The sequence below is a fragment of the Eptesicus fuscus genome, chromosome 16 (genome assembly GCF_027574615.1).
Source record: "Eptesicus fuscus isolate TK198812 chromosome 16, DD_ASM_mEF_20220401, whole genome shotgun sequence".
NCBI lineage: Eukaryota > Metazoa > Chordata > Mammalia > Chiroptera > Vespertilionidae > Eptesicus > Eptesicus fuscus.
Genome location: NC_072488.1, coordinates 59,740,194 through 59,755,987, shown reverse-complemented (window position 1 = coordinate 59,755,987; position 15,794 = coordinate 59,740,194). Strand labels below are relative to the sequence as shown.

Sequence of the window (15,794 nt, the reverse complement as noted above, 5' to 3'; positions counted from 1 at the left end):
ATAAATGAAGGTTATAGTCTTCTATTGGATTGATCCCTTTATCGTTATGTAATGTCCTTATTTGTCTCTTATAGCCTTTGTTTAAAGTCTATTTTGTCTGATATAAGTATTACTATGCAAGTGCTGTATTTCTTAAAAGTGGTTTTTATTATCATGGACAATCCCTCCAACATTCTACCTGCCACCCCAGATTCCAACACAAAATACCACTGGGATTGCTGTGAAAATCACCAGGAAATATGTGTTTTAATTAACTTTTAATATTTTCAGAAGACACATATCAACTCTATGGTGTTGACTTACCAAGCAAACATCTTTCTCACCAAGTCACTATTCTTTAGGATTTTTAACTGACTTTTCTTGAGGTTTTTAAAAACTTTATTTGCTAAAATATAACTTTATAAGATATCATGAAATACCTTAATTATGGCCCTTGTGATCAACTTTACATCAGAATAAATAGTGAAAAATTAAGAGCACCCAGGAGTGGCTAAAATAGCAAGCAGAAATAAATGAGGCTTAATAGAGGTTTTAAAAATCTAAGTCATCATCTGTGCATAGCCAGCCACACAGTAGATATCATACCTTTTTTATTTTTATTTTTTTATTTTTTTATTTTTGCCAGAGTTGGGTAGCACCCATTGCAGAGCCCACCTGTAAATTCTTCTAAGTGGAAGCATTCCTGAAGTACTTTAAAGGGGATAAAAATAAGTGGCTTTAATTTGCTTTGAAAGGAACATCCTATAGGTACTCAGGTTGGATCCAGCTGAATCTACTTTTATAATTCCAGTGAGAATTATGTAGAACAGAATTTAGAGGTTTTATTTCATTTGTGAAGGCAATGTGATGGCCGAGAGGAGATGTCTCCTCTTATTTCTGTGAGTTAGGGTTGGCTAATCTAAGAGGTCAGAGCTTAAAACTCTACTTAATGGGAATTTGTAGCAAGACTGGCCACACAAGTAATGTTATTTCTTTCTCAGTGTGGTTGTAAACCAGTGGCTGTCAGTGAGGGGCAGTTTTGCTCCCAGGGACATTTGGCAGTGCCTACAGGCATTCTTGATTGTCACAGCTGTTGGTGCTTCCACTGATTTAGCAAATGGAGGCCTGGGTTGCTGCTGAACTTCCTACAGTGCAAAGGACAGCCACCCCACCCTACAACAAAGGGTTACTCTGGCATAAAATGTCAATGGTGCCAAGGCTGAGAAACCCTGCTATAAATATAAGCAAAGCTGGGGGCAGGAGCGGCCGATAGAGGTCAGTGGGGGGAAAAGGAGACATATGTAATACTTTCAACAGTAAAGATTTAAATTTTTAAAAACAGAGAAAATAAATATAAGCAAAACCAACGCTTATGGCTGTAGAGAAGTAGCTCAAATACAGTAGCTCAGTCTTCCTGAATTGTGTTTATTTGCTAATTCCTTATTTGTCCCATTACAGGAAAATTAAAACATTATTTTTTATGAAGTGTGATAATTTGATTTAAAAAACTGTAAAACTATTCAACTTGAAAGCTCAGTTTTCCTTTTAATATTTTTTCAGTCCACATAGTCACCCTCATACTTCTGTGTATAAACTCTTTAGAGATAGCAAAAGGTGACAGATATTCTTGTGTGTGTGTGTTTCCTTTCAGCATCAAAGGCAAAAAAAACATCTCAGTTTTCTGGGAAAATCACTGTTAAAGCAAAGGAAAAGAGTTATTCTAAACTTGAAATACCATATCAAGCAGAAGTATTAGATGGGTGAGTTTCTCTTTAAGCTTTGTTACTTTTTACTAATCAGTAAATTCTGTTTTCCTGCTAATTGACTTTAGTAAAAATGTAGTAGCTAAATTCTCATAAACTCATGGAATTATTGTTGAAAAGAACAACTTGAACTATAAAGAAGAAAAGTCTCCTATATTTTGTTTATATTTTACTTAGAAGAAAAAGGTAAATGGGTTGATGTGATTTGGACTTAAAGTCTTGATGACTCAGTAATTCAATAGAAAAAGGAATCTATGAGTTTTAAATAATGTTTAAGTCAGTTGAACTGTTTCCTTTCTATAAATTCCTTTTGTAACATGGAAGTGGTCATGGCTTGTTAGTAAAGTATGTTGGCACTTGAAACAAAATCATATATATTCCTTTATAAGCTCATATGCACTGTTCTAGAATTGCAACTTTTTGTAAATGGGTGATAATATATATAATTCATTTACTAATTATACTGTAACCCGGCAATATTCAACCTTTTTCATCTCATGGCACACATAAACTAGTTACTAAAATTCTGGGCACACCAAAAAATTTGTTTCTGCAGATGTGAAAAAAAAAATAGATATAATTTTTATTCATTCACACTATTGTTGTGTGGATATTGTTATGTTGGCTATTGTCTTTTTTTTTACAATCTAAGGGAAAAGAGGTCAGTGCCCCTGACTAAATAATCAGATATTGCATGTTTTAAAAATTCTTGTGACACACCTATTGAAAATCGCTGCTGTAACCAATAAGTTAATATCCAACTTGGTAGGTACAAAGATGTTTATAATTTAATGATAAACATTTTTATTAGCTTACAATTCTTTCTGTTAATATGTTCTTGGTTTTAACTTTTTGATTACATATAATTAAGTAGAAAATAGTTCTTTATATTACATGTCAATATTTTGCATTTTGAATTTTGTTTTAAATCATGTGGTCAATCACTAAAATATTAATAGTTTTAATTCTCTAATAACAGCCCTTAGTGCTAAATATAAATTATTGCCCACAACAAAAGAACTTGGATTTTAAGTTAACACATGGAAGTAAAAATGATTTTTTTGTTGTTTTGTTTTGTCTCTAATAGTTATTTGGGATTTGATCACGCTGCAACATTGTTTCACATCCGAGACAGTCCTGCTGATCCTGTGGAAAGGCCGATTTACCTTACTAACACTTTCAGTTTTGCGATCCTCATTCATGATGTGTTGCTACCAGAGGAAGCCAAAACAATGTTTAAAGTATGTCTGGGACCCCTCATACTTCAACTTCACTGATCTATAAGCTAGGAGATACTAAGATGTTTTTTTCTCTCCCATCATTTCCTAGGTTCACAACTTCAGCAAACCAGTCTTAATTCTTCCAAACGAATCAGGATACATTTTTACCCTGTTTTTTATGCCATCCACATCATCTGTACACATAGATAACAACATTTTACTCATTACCAATGCTTCCAAATTTCATTTGCCTGTGCGGGTATATACAGGCTTTTTAGATGTAAGTATGTTATCTACCTTTAAAATTTAAACCCTTCCCCATTTCTGTGTTTTCAGGTATCATTAGGCAGTCATTATTAGGCACCCTTGCATTTTGCCACTTACTGTGCTTTACAAGTAAATCTAATTCCTCCCTAGTCTGTACTTTAAGAAAAGTGGTTTTTACCCTTCCCAGCAGCTGTCTCCCCTCATGATACAGTTGAATCTTCTAGTTACAGTCTCCACTTAGATCTTCTCCACATTCTCCTTTCTCTTGAGTTTGCTTTTAAACTGTTATAATCATGGGAAAGCTAAAAACAAAACAGGGGGAAATTCATAATGGGGGGATGGGGGCGCGGGGGCAGAGATAACAAGGAGGGTGAAGAGGGAACTATGTAGGGAAGAGACCAAGAAGCATCAGGGTGAAGAAAAGAACCAGGTAATAAAAAGAAAGGAAGGTGATAAAGACACATAATTGGAATAGTAATCTAAGCAGAAGTTTAGCATGTAAGTCTTCCTAGTACAGAAAATCAGACAGAAAAGAAAAAAAATCCAGTGTCCTGAAAATAGTTGATGAAAGTTTATAAAATAAATGAAACTGATAGGAAGATAAAAAGAAAATGAGAACAGAGATGTAGTTCTCCAAAAAGCTGACATCAATAAGAATATTAGAGCTGGAGGTCTTCATATTATTCTGCTCCTTCATTTGTTTTGCTTAAATTATTATGTATTTGTAGCTGCTTTCAGGATGTGTGGTGTTACCGAGACCAAGGGCTTTCAGCCTGTCTTCTAGGGCTCTTTCCACTTACCCTCTCCCTTTCCATTTCTGCTGCTTTTCTGTGCCTTCAGAGGAAGAAAAGCTGTTGAGTAGAGGCCATGAGTGTTTTCATTTCGATTACTCAAAATGTTTTCATTATACAAAGTTCTTAATTATATTTTATGTGTGTGTATATGTGTATATTTACATAAAATATAGAAACCTTAGAATATCTTAATGTAGTCACTTTTTCTTGATAACTACATTTAATCTAGTTCTTTTATATCTTTTCAGTACTTTGTATTACCCCCCAAAATAGAGGAACGTTTCATAGATTTTGGCGTACTGAGTGCTACAGAAGCGAGTAATATTTTGTTTGCAATTATAAACAGTAATCCAATTGAGGTAAAAAAAAATCTCTTTTTATTCTAAATCACATTTAAGGATGTTATTATAGTGCTGCAATAATCACTTTCATATCTTTCTCTTTTTTAAGTTGGCTATAAAAAGTTGGCACATCATAGGAGATGGCTTGTCAATAGAACTCATAGCTACTGAAAGAGGCAATAGAACGACAATAATTGCAAGCCTTCCAGAGTTAGAAAAATCCTCTTTATCAGACCAGTCATCAGTAAGTAAACCTCATTGTTTCCTTAAGTGTAGATGTATGTCTGTCTAAACACCAGACATAAGACTGTTGCCATGTCATATACTTCAACTCATAATTTTCATGAGATTCGTAATAGTCGTGGTTATTTGGTTTTGAAAGGACCTCATTGGTCATTTACTTCAAGCCCCTCCCTTTATGATGAGGGCACTTGAAACCCAAAGGGGTTCTACCTTGTCATAAAAAGTTCTGTAACAAGCAAAATTTAAATTGACCTATATAATAAAAGCCTAATATGCTAATTGTCCGGTCATCCGTTCAACCAATCAAAGCGTAATATGTTAATGAATGCTAAGGCCACTCAACCGCTCGCTATGACGTGCATGACCACCACGGGGCAGTCAACTGGTCGACCAGTCGCTATGACATGCACTGACCACCAGGGGGGCAGACAGTTGACAGTCACTATGACGTGAACTGACCACCAGAGGGCAAATGCTCCAACCAGTAGGTTAGCTTGCTGCTGGTTCCAGCTGATATAGACTGAGTGAGATGGGCCGGACATGCCCTGGAGCTCTCCTGCGGTGCCTCCCCAGCTGGCCAACTTCCTGCATCCCTCCCCAGCCCTGATAATGCACCAGTGGGGTCCCTCGGCCTGGCCTGCACCCTCCCACAATCTGGGCTGAGGGACACTCCACCCCTCTCCTGAGTTCATGAATTTCGTGCACCGGGTCTCTAGTCCTTTTATAATACAAGTGTCATTACAGGAGAAGGTCCCATAGGTACTAGATTAACCCTGTGTTCAATGATACAATAGTTCTGGTCAATTTTCTGCACTAATTAGAAGAGTTCAATGAGGTAAACATTGTTTGATCTCTACCCATGTACTTTTTTCTGTCTTATAAATATAGACAGCTGGGAGCACACAACAAGAGAAAGTGGGTATAGTAGTATCAGTCTAAGCCCTCCCCACTGCTAAAAAGGGAACTTGGAGTTTACACCTACTCAGAACAGAATTAGGACCCCCTCTCATGAGAAGAACTGAAACTGACCACATCTATAGGTGCGGATAGAACCTCTTACAGCAGTTTTACAAAAGGAAAATCAGATGCCCTAATGCAGAGATTGAGGACAGATACACTTTCAGGGAATGCCTTAGGTTTTAAAAACTGATTTAAAACTTGTCTTTAAAATCTATGGAAGGATTCCCCCAAAACAGTGTTTTTGGAGGGCAGTTTGACAATATATACCACTCCTAGAAATTCTTTCCATGCAAGCAACTTAAGAGCCAAAAGCTGTGAGAATGAAGATGTTTATAATAGCATTATTAATGATTCTAAGCAACAGGAGGTAGCCAAATGCATAAAGGAAATCATGATTTTATAATAAAGTATTGAAGCAAAGAAACAATTATAAATATGATTGTGTGTAGAAACTTGGAAAGGATTTATGAAAAAGTCCGAAACTACTAAATAATGTATTCTAATTACAGCTATGAGCATTCAAGCTGCATAATTGGATATTTCTGAATAATAGTAGATTTATGGGTGTTTACATTTTAATAATTTATAATGTTTTAAGTTTGGTTCAGAAATAAAGCCTCTTTTTAAAACAGAAAGACATGTTAATGAGAGGTAATATTTGTCACTCCAGTTTAAATTTTATTTCTAATTCAAATAAAATGCTGGAAAAAGTTAATAATGAGACCAGCCATTAATATGTTCCTTCCAACAGTAAAATTGTATGTGTGTCTAATCCCAGATGGCTGAGTTATACTGTTTCCTTACAAGACATTATAAATAATTTTAGAAATCTGGATTATTTCCTAACAGTAAATAGCATATGTAACACATACTATTTAAATTTGAGAGATCCACTTAACAATATAAAGTCTGTTTGACAATTTAGGGTTTTAGAATTTATTTTTAAATAAAACTATAAATACAGCCTGGTCTGTGTGGCTCAGGGGTTGAGCATCGACCCATGAACCACCAGGTTGAGGTTCAATTCCCGGTCTCTGAAATCAATAAAAACATATTTAAAAAAAACAAACAAAAACAAAAATTTTAAAAACTATAAATATAGAAACAAGGGACAAACAGATTAGATCATTTTTATGAACCCTGACTTAAAATCAGAAGTTGTGAACTTCAAAATAGAATCTCCAAAAATGACTTTCTTAAAGTTTGTAATGCCTAATCTTTCGACTGTTTTCTAAAAAGCCAAACCTGTGAGCTAAATTAGCATTGTGTACCTTATAAAACACACATTGCCAACATTCTCTGCTCTTCAGACCTTTGTTCTGACTTGGGTAGTTATAAATCACTAGAGGCCTGGTGCACGAATTCGTGCATAGGTAGGGTCCAGCTGGCCCACCCCGATTGGGGCCGGGGGGAGGGGCCATAGGAGGTTGGACAGCCACAGTATGCGCCGCGTCATAGCAACCTGTTGTTCCAGTCATTCAGGGCGTTCTGATCATTCTGGTCGCTTGGCTTTTATATATATAGATGATGAAAATACTAGAATCACAGAAAACCCACACAAAAATGCTTCTAAAAATGGGAAAGTGAATATATTTGGTCTATCAACATTTGTTGTTTTGATGTAAATACAATTACTAAGATCTAAAATATATCTCATGGTTTACTTGGGTGTTTTTTTTAATTCCACAATTGAAAAGATTGTCAGAAACATCAGTAAATAGCTTGAGCAAACAAAGAAGGTCCCCATTCTTCTTTCAAATTTGTATTGCTTAACTTTTCTTTCTTTCCATGATATTTGATGTTTTTATATAACCCAATCTCATTTTCTCTGACGACATGATTATCAACATGGCAGAACCAACTTTGTGTGTACCTGTGCCCTAATGTGGCTGAAGGCTAGGTGGGAAGGCTGTGTCCCTCTGCTCCATGAAGGCACCTGGGGAGTTCCTGCAGACCATACCCTGCCCCACCTTGGCAGTTGGGACTCTGTTCCTCAAGGATCCAGTTTTCTAAGTGGCACATGGAATAAGTGTAGATAAACAGCCAAGGATGGGCATTGTTTTAAGATATTTATACATGATATGGTAACTCAGTGTCATCCTTGTATATGTTAGGATTCAGGAGTCAGTTTATCACTATAACCTTTTTCATTTTGGCAGGAACTTCAACTAGCAAGACTAATGAATCATTGTCATTTCTGCTACATACAGGTGATATTAGCTTCAGGCTATTTTGCAGTTTTCAGAGTCAAGCTTACTGCAAAAAAACTGGAAGGGATTCATGATGGAGCCATACAGATCACAACAGATTATGAGGTAAGGAATTTATGAGTGTTTCCTGAATAATTGAGGGTTTTTTGTTGTTTTTATATAAACAGAACTATATTTACTCATAAAGTTATAGTTTACCTGTTTTATACCTTAAAAACTGAGCTTTTGAGAATAGTTTAGAGCAGCGGTCGCCAACCAGTGGTCAGTCCATGGACCACTGGTGGTTCGTGAAGGCCAAAAGGTTGGCGACTGCTGGTTTAGAGAATATTGGTCTTCTAATAAAACCTAAACCTCTTAACTGAAAATCTTCACACACAAAAATGCTTTGAGCACATTGAGAACTCTGCTTAGCAGTGGTTGATAGCATTGCAGAGACCCTGGCTGAGGTTGATGAGCTAGAGCTCTGATTCTTCCTGTAGTCATAAATCTCCTCCTATGTAACGTTTCTGAAAAGGAAGACAGTCGGGCAATCACATCTTAGAGTTCTCATGAGTGTTTACATGAGTCGTTCTACATCACAGACAAAATTTGAATATATGTATTTGTGCCAGACCTAAATATTTTTATTTTTAATATTGAAACGCGCTTTGGGAAGTTGTGCATTGCTAAATTCGGTGTATTGATACCCTTGTTCTCCTACCTGTTTTCAGCACATTTAGCCCCACATGAAAGAAAACTAATTGAGAATAAACATTTAATAATAAATGATTTGTTAGGAAAATATCAAATTAAATCTATGGAATTCATGTTTATCACTCATGATAGAAATAATTATATTTCATGGCTAAGACAAGTTTTTGTTAATATGGATGAAAATAAAAATTAGGGAAAATTACTTTAGACAAATATCTTTGTGAGTTACAAATGAGTGTGAGTTAAGATTCAAAATCTAGAATGTTTAGCCCTGGCCAGTGTGGTTAGAGTGTTGGCTGGGAGGCAGCCATTTCTTTCTCTCTTCCCCTCTCCTCCTCCCTCCTTTCCATTGTCTCTAAAAATCAATGGAAAAAAATAGCCTTGGGTGAGGATTAAAAAAAATTTTTTTTAATTTGGAATGTTTAAGTCATTGTTTATATTAGGTTTTTATATTAACTTATTGCTATATATGAAAAATATAAAGGTGTATAACTCTAGAAAACACTGGATTTTTCATGCATTGTTTTAGGAGTACAATTTGACTTTTCTTTTTAAATTATTATAATTTACAAAATAACCTGTATTGTGGGAAAAAATGTGTTCTTTATTCCTTCCCCATTATTTGGTCTTGTTTACCATGTTTTTAATGAGTCACTGAGAAGTACATGGAAATTGATTGTATTTCAGTGCATTTTATGGAGTACATTGGTCAGATTAAACAGTACCCATGGTTGTTTTTAATATTGCGTAAGAGTTGGTTATTGCTAATGTAAGTCCCAAAATGAGTTGTTTTAATCCCAAAAAATAATGCAGTAATGGTCAGGATCAATCTCAGACTTAAACACTTCCTTATGGTCTGCCTTTTCACTCCCCAGATCCTAACAATTCCTGTGAAGGCTGTGATTGCCGTGGGTTCGCTGACTAGCTTCCCAAAGCATATGGTCCTTCCACCGTCCTTCCCAGTAAGACAATTAATTTAATGACGTTTTCTTGCTCATTTTTTTCTTTGTCTTTACCTCTGTTCCTCAAATTCAATAGAAAAATTATTTATTCTCTATTAATTGCTTATTTTAAGGTAAGACTTTATACCAGGTTTTGTAGGAGATTCAAAGAGGAGTATGGAATGGTTCCTTCTCAAGAAGCTTTCCATTGCCCTGGCCGGTTTGGCTCAGTGGATAGAGCATCGGCCTGCAGACTGAAAGGTCCCAGGTTCAATTCCGGTCAAGGGCATGTACCTTGGTTGCAGGCAGATCCCCAGTAGGGGTGTGCAGGAGGCAGCTGATCGATGTTTCTGACTCTCTATCCCTCTCTCTTCCTCTCTGTAAAAAAATCAATAAAATATATATTTTTTTAAAAAGAAGCTTTCCATTTAGAATAGGAAATGGGCCCATGATTCAGAGATATGAAGCAGGATATAGAAATTGCTCTAAGAGTATAAAAATAAAACACTGTGAGAGAAATGCATACCTAATTGATGAAGGTGCAGTGTGAACTCGCTCAAATTGTCTTCTGGCAGGGATAGATCAGAGGTGGCAAGAACTTGCAAGGGCTCAGGGAACAACTTAGGTAAAGACAGAGCAGTAAAGTCTGAGAGAACTTTAGGCAGTCATTTGCCTAGTTTGGCAAGAGTAGAGATGGAATGTTATGTTGGAGTGATAGTATAAAATAAAATAAAAATGAGTACCTTTAAATTCATGAAAATCTAAAGTTTTTGAGCAGAGGATTGACATCATCAGAGCTGAGCTTTCAGGATGGACTCTGTCAGAATACATATGAAAATAACAATATAGTGCCTGGAGGCCAACCCTAGACTGGCCAGAGTCCACATGAAAGTATGGAGGGGAGATTTGGCTGTTAGTCTGCCTTCAAAGAACTTATCTTTCCAACTTCAGTTCTCTTGTCATCTCCTCTCTGAAGACGGCTTGACTCCACTAGACAGTACTAGTTGTTTTATGTGATCTTGGAATGATTTGAAATTACCTCTCTTGCAGCAAGCCTCACATTGGGCTATAAATATTGCCTTTGTGTTGGTCTCCCCAATGAGACTCTAAGATGCTCTAGGAAAGGGATGGAGGGACCTTTTATCCCCAATAGTAGGCACTTAGTAGATGATGGGTAAAGAAGGAGCAAAATGATGGAGAAGAGAACATAGACAAGAATCATTTGAGCTATTCTTTAATATTCTAAGGGGACTCATCGAAGCAAATGTGGTAGGCTGGCAGATAGAGGAGTCAAAAATATGACTTAGAGTTTGAGCCTGGACAATAGGAGAAAAGAGGTGCAAAAACAGGAGATGGCCACTGCCTTTTGCAGGAAGATGATTCAGTCAGTTCAGGGCACATCAGGGCAAATGTGTGTCTTTTATTTTGTGGTAGGAGACATGGTAGGTTAAGAAAATATTACATTGTAAAAATCTTGATACATGAAATAAAACTTAAATTCAGATCTTAGCTGCTTAAAAATATAATTTTTTATTTAAAAGGTTCAGCACATTTAAGATTAGGTCTTACTTAAAAGCTTTATTTTGTCAAAGGATTAGTTCCTTCAGTTGCCTTTTCCATCAATGATATCCTTAATCAGTACATAAATCCTACAGTGAATGAGAAAACATCTGTATAAAAACAAGGTGCTGGTTTTGAACTACTTTAGATTAAGCTTTCAGATATCTGTCTTCAGGTGGCTTACAAGACCAGCTAATTGCTTGAAATTACAAAGTAACTTGATATTACTGTGTTACTTGAGCTGCTATAACAAATTCCATAGAGTGGGTGGCTTAAACAACAAACATTTATTTCTCACAGTTCAGGTTGGGAAGTCCAAGATAAGGCACTTAGAAGGTCCTTCGTACTGTGCAGGCCCTCTTCCTGATTTTTCTGATGGCCATCTTCTCATTGTGTTATTACTTAGCCAAAAGAGCAAAGAGGAAGGGCAAGTTCCGGTCTCTCCTTTTAAGGCAGGGTGGGGAACGTCTGGCCTGGCCCTGCCAAAGCATTAGGGGTGAGTTAATTAAGTGTTTGACCAAATACAGCAGGCTAATTTTTAAATTGATAATTTTTGTATGACCAGCAAATGATGTAAATACCCAAATGGCCCTTGGCAGGAAAGAGTTTCCCCACCCCTGTTTTAAGGACACTAATTCCATTCATTAGATTTCTACCCTCATGACTTAATTGCATCTCAAAGGCCCCATCAGCAAATACCATCACATTTGGGAGTTAGCTTTCAACATAAATTTTGGGGGTGACACAAACATTCAATCTATAACAGTTATGAAATGCTGTAAAGTCTTTCATCAGATGGAGAATACAGGAGCTAACTGAAAATAATACTTAAGAATAAACATTTCAGTCCTAGCTGGTTTGACTCAGTGGATACAGTGTCAGCTTTGGACCAAACGGTTCCGGGTTCAGTTCCAGTCAAGGGCACGTACCTTGGTTGTAGGCTCCTTCCCAGCCCAGGCCCTGGTCAGGGCATGTGCAGGAGACAACCAATCGATGTGCTTCTTTCTTTCACATTGATGCTTCTCTCTGTCTTTCCCTCTTTCTTCCACTCTCCCTAAAAATCAATGGAAAAATACCCTCAGGTGAGGATTAACAACAAAAACAACAAAAAATAAACATTTCAAATAACTCATAGTTTAATTCTTACTAGTAGTATTTGAATTCCATTGTTGAATACCATCGTAAAATGAACTTTTGTATCTGCTACTCTTTTGATCCTCAATATACCCCTGCAAAAGAAGACATGGACATGAGAGAAGTAGTTCTTACAGGGACAGGAAGACTAGGTAACTGCCTAAAAGCCACAACTGATTAGAGGCCAAGCCGGGACTCAGCAGCATTCCTGCCCTCTAACGTCTTTCTACTGCATTTAATCTGGCTAGACTGTAAATGATGAGTATTAGTCTTAACTTCACCATCATTCAACTCTTTTTCTGTGCATTCTCTTAAACTCTGAGTCTTTTAATACCAAGTATTAGACCACTGGGTAAGAACATCTTAGATCCTTCTTTAAATAGCTAAGATTTAGTTTATAAGAACAAAAAATTCTGTTTTCAAACAAAAGAAAGTAAAAGACTATAATATGATTCTAATTAAGAATTATTTAAATTACACAATTCTTTACTTAAAATCTGGTACCCTATCATAGAAAGAGGCATGCTGCTGATAAGAGCTCTGATTGTAAATTTAGAGATTATCAACTGATGAACATTCTAAATGTCCTCTGAGCTTTGGTTTCCTAGAGAGATGTCTGTTGCCACTTAAATGTGTGTTGTAAGGAAGTCCAGCCATATACAAATGACTTTGTTTGTTTTTTGTTTGTTTTCTTCAGGGAAAAGTAGTTCATCAGAGTTTAAGTATAATGAACTCCTTCTCACAGAAGGTAAAGATACAGCAAATTCGATCTTTGTCAGAAGATGGACGGTTTTACTATAAGCGATTACGGGCCAATAAAGAAGACTTGGAGCCAGGGAAAAAATCAAAGGTTTGACATGTTCTAATTAAGAATTCCCATCCATAAGTGTTTTATTTTTGTGACCTTCTGTGGACTTGGGATTCATGAAGCTCCTGTACCTCTTCATAGATTGCGAACATTTATTTTGATCCTGGACTGCAGTGTGGAGATCATTGCTATGTTGGCTTACCTTTTCTGTCCAAATGTAAGTTACTTTGCTGTTTTTTCACTACCCACAAAATATTGTTTTTCTTTCTTTTTTTTGTGTGTGTGTGTGTTTTTTTGTTGTTGTTAATCCTCACATGAGGATATTTTTATCCATTGCCTTTCAGAGAGAGTGAAAGCAGAGGGGGTTGGGAGGGAGAAAAACATTGAAGTGAAAAAGACACATGGACTGGTTGCCTCCTACATTCCCCCCGACGGGGGGTAGGAAACAAACCCAAAACCCAGGTACATGCCCTTGACTGGGAATTGAACCAGAGACCCTTCAGTGTGCTGCCCAACACTCTAACCACTGAGAAACTCTGGCCAGGGGCACAAAATATTCTTTAATGAAGGCTGCCATTTTTAAAGTCCATCCCTATCTATTGGGTAGAAATCATTTGAAGGAAAATTGGCAAGTGGATCAGATGTAGAGTGAGTATATCATAACTTATGTTCCTGTCCCTGGCTAGTGGTAGCTCAGTTGATTAGAGAATCATCCTGATACACCAATGTTGCAGGTTCAATCCCCAGTCAGAGCACATATAAGAATCAACCAATGAATGCACAAATAAGTGGAACAACAAATCAATGTTTCTCTCTTTCTCCCCCCCCCCCCCTGCTTTCTCTCTAAAATTAATTTAAAATAATAATAATAACTTATGTTCCCTGTTTTAGCTGAACCCAAAGTACAGCCTGGGGTAGCCATGCAGGAAGATACATGGGATGCAGACTGGGATTTGCATCAAAGCCTATTCAAAGGATGGATGGGAATAAAGGAAAACTCAGGTCATAAGTGAGTGGTTTTACTTTAAGTATTTTGACTACTTTTACAAGTTCAAAACGTCTCAGTTGATGTTACTTCCCTAAATATTATGTTTTATATTAGATTATTTTACTTTACTATAGCTAAGAAAATATTCTAATCTTCAGAAAATTATTAATGAGGCATCTTGAATTGCCATTTTAATGTATGTTGCTCAGAAATATACACACTACCATTTTTCTCTTTACTCCATCATTCTAGATACTTCAAAGAAACTATTTGAAGTTGTCTTTATGTAGGATGACAACAGTGTTCACTTCAGACACATCCATTTGCATAAGAAAGTTTTGTCTACTACTGACCTCCGTTAAAGGCAAGGAAAACATGTTCTCGGTTTAATCCCATAGCAGGAGACCGAGTGTGTATGTGGTCATAGTGGAAAGACCACCTTTTCGAAGTGCTGGGCTGTTAGGGGTACACAAGGCCCAGTTCCAGTGGGCTCAGCATGTCTTTGGCAGGGAGAAAACATGCTAATGACAAATCTATTCAAAACATGCTAATGACAAATCTATTCAAAACCAGACCTTATAGAAATGTGATCTTTTCAGTTACTTCAGAAGAAAATTTGACTAGAATGATGTTAATATGACAACTGATGAAAATGATTCTTCTCATTTGGCTAATTTGAAATGTATCAAGATATTGCAATTTATTGTACTATAAAATTTTCAAACCACTAACAGTTAAATCTGAGGTTTCTGATTATCTGAACTATCTGCTGTGAAAAGTTTTCTTAAAGCAAAGAGTTAAATTTTTACTTTCATATGGTTAAAATAAGTACAGAGAGACAATGAACTCACTAAGAAAACACTGATTGAAACACTTATTTGTCTCCTAAGTTTCCATAGAGGACATTATAATATACAGGCAGTCTCCAAATTAACATTAAATTGTGAATAAGTCACTTAGAGTGCTGCCCTAGGCTCAGCTGACAAGGAACCTCATCGCCTCCCACCTACTGACACCCCTGGCCTTCCTCTTTGTGTGCCCAGCATTCCACTGCTAAAGACCGGGGCTCCCTGTCTGCCCTGTGCCTCCAGGACCCAGGTGCATAGGAGCAGGGCATGCTTGCTGCTCCTGCCTCTGTGGTATCTTGTCAATGTGTACGTTACAGGGAACTTCTGTTACTAGTTTTTTGTTTTTTCTTTAATATGTTTTTTTATTGATTTCCGAGAGGAAGGGAGGGAGGGAGGGAGAGAGAGAAACATCAGTGATGAGAGAGAATCATTGATCAGCTGCCTCCTGCACGCCCCCTACTGGGGATCGAGCCTGCAACCCTGCCAGCATGCCCTTGACCGGAATTGAATCCGGGACCTCAGTCCACAGGCCGACACTCTGGCCACTGAGCCAAACCAGCTAGGGCTCTGTTACTAGCCTTATAAAACCTGTGCTCTTACCAATATTGCAGTGTCATAATTTGGTATTATTTATGGTTAAAATAGGCTTCAGTATTTGGGTCCAGGAACCTTTGCCCCATTTATACTATTGTTTGCTTAGGAAATGTGTTCTGAGCTCTAAACAGCTGGTTTACAAACATTCATAAGTAGGGAAATATTCAGATGCGTCCCGAATGTTGCTGATAACATTACATATATCTGCACAAAGCCCTCCTATGGATTACCTTGCAACTGATGTCTTCACTGCATGTAGGATTTTTATTTTTATCTCAAGGGAGGGAAAACTATATGCCAAGCAATGTACCGCCTTCTCATTAGTTCTAAAAATGTTCTTAGCACCCTGCTCTTAGTGTTTAGATCTTTCCACTAGGCATGCAAGATCCTTTGGGATCCCCATACATTATATGTTATCTGCCTGTCTTTTTCTTTACATACGCAGTGGAAA

The 15,794-nt window shown here is 36.9% G+C and overlaps 1 protein-coding gene across 1 annotated transcript in view; it reads left to right on the top strand.

Moving 5' to 3' along the window:
- The window catches only part of TMEM131 (transmembrane protein 131), a 200,845-nt gene that overhangs the window by 143,084 nt on the left and 41,967 nt on the right, over positions 1-15,794 (top strand). Inside the window, exons 13-22 of the mRNA XM_054728464.1 lie at positions 1,631-1,739; positions 2,830-2,983; positions 3,072-3,242; positions 4,272-4,382; positions 4,474-4,608; positions 7,778-7,882; positions 9,346-9,432; positions 12,803-12,955; positions 13,055-13,130; positions 13,805-13,922. Coding sequence (XP_054584439.1) covers positions 1,631-1,739; positions 2,830-2,983; positions 3,072-3,242; positions 4,272-4,382; positions 4,474-4,608; positions 7,778-7,882; positions 9,346-9,432; positions 12,803-12,955; positions 13,055-13,130; positions 13,805-13,922 — 1,219 coding nt within the window. The remainder of the gene's footprint in view (positions 1-1,630; positions 1,740-2,829; positions 2,984-3,071; positions 3,243-4,271; positions 4,383-4,473; positions 4,609-7,777; positions 7,883-9,345; positions 9,433-12,802; positions 12,956-13,054; positions 13,131-13,804; positions 13,923-15,794) is intronic.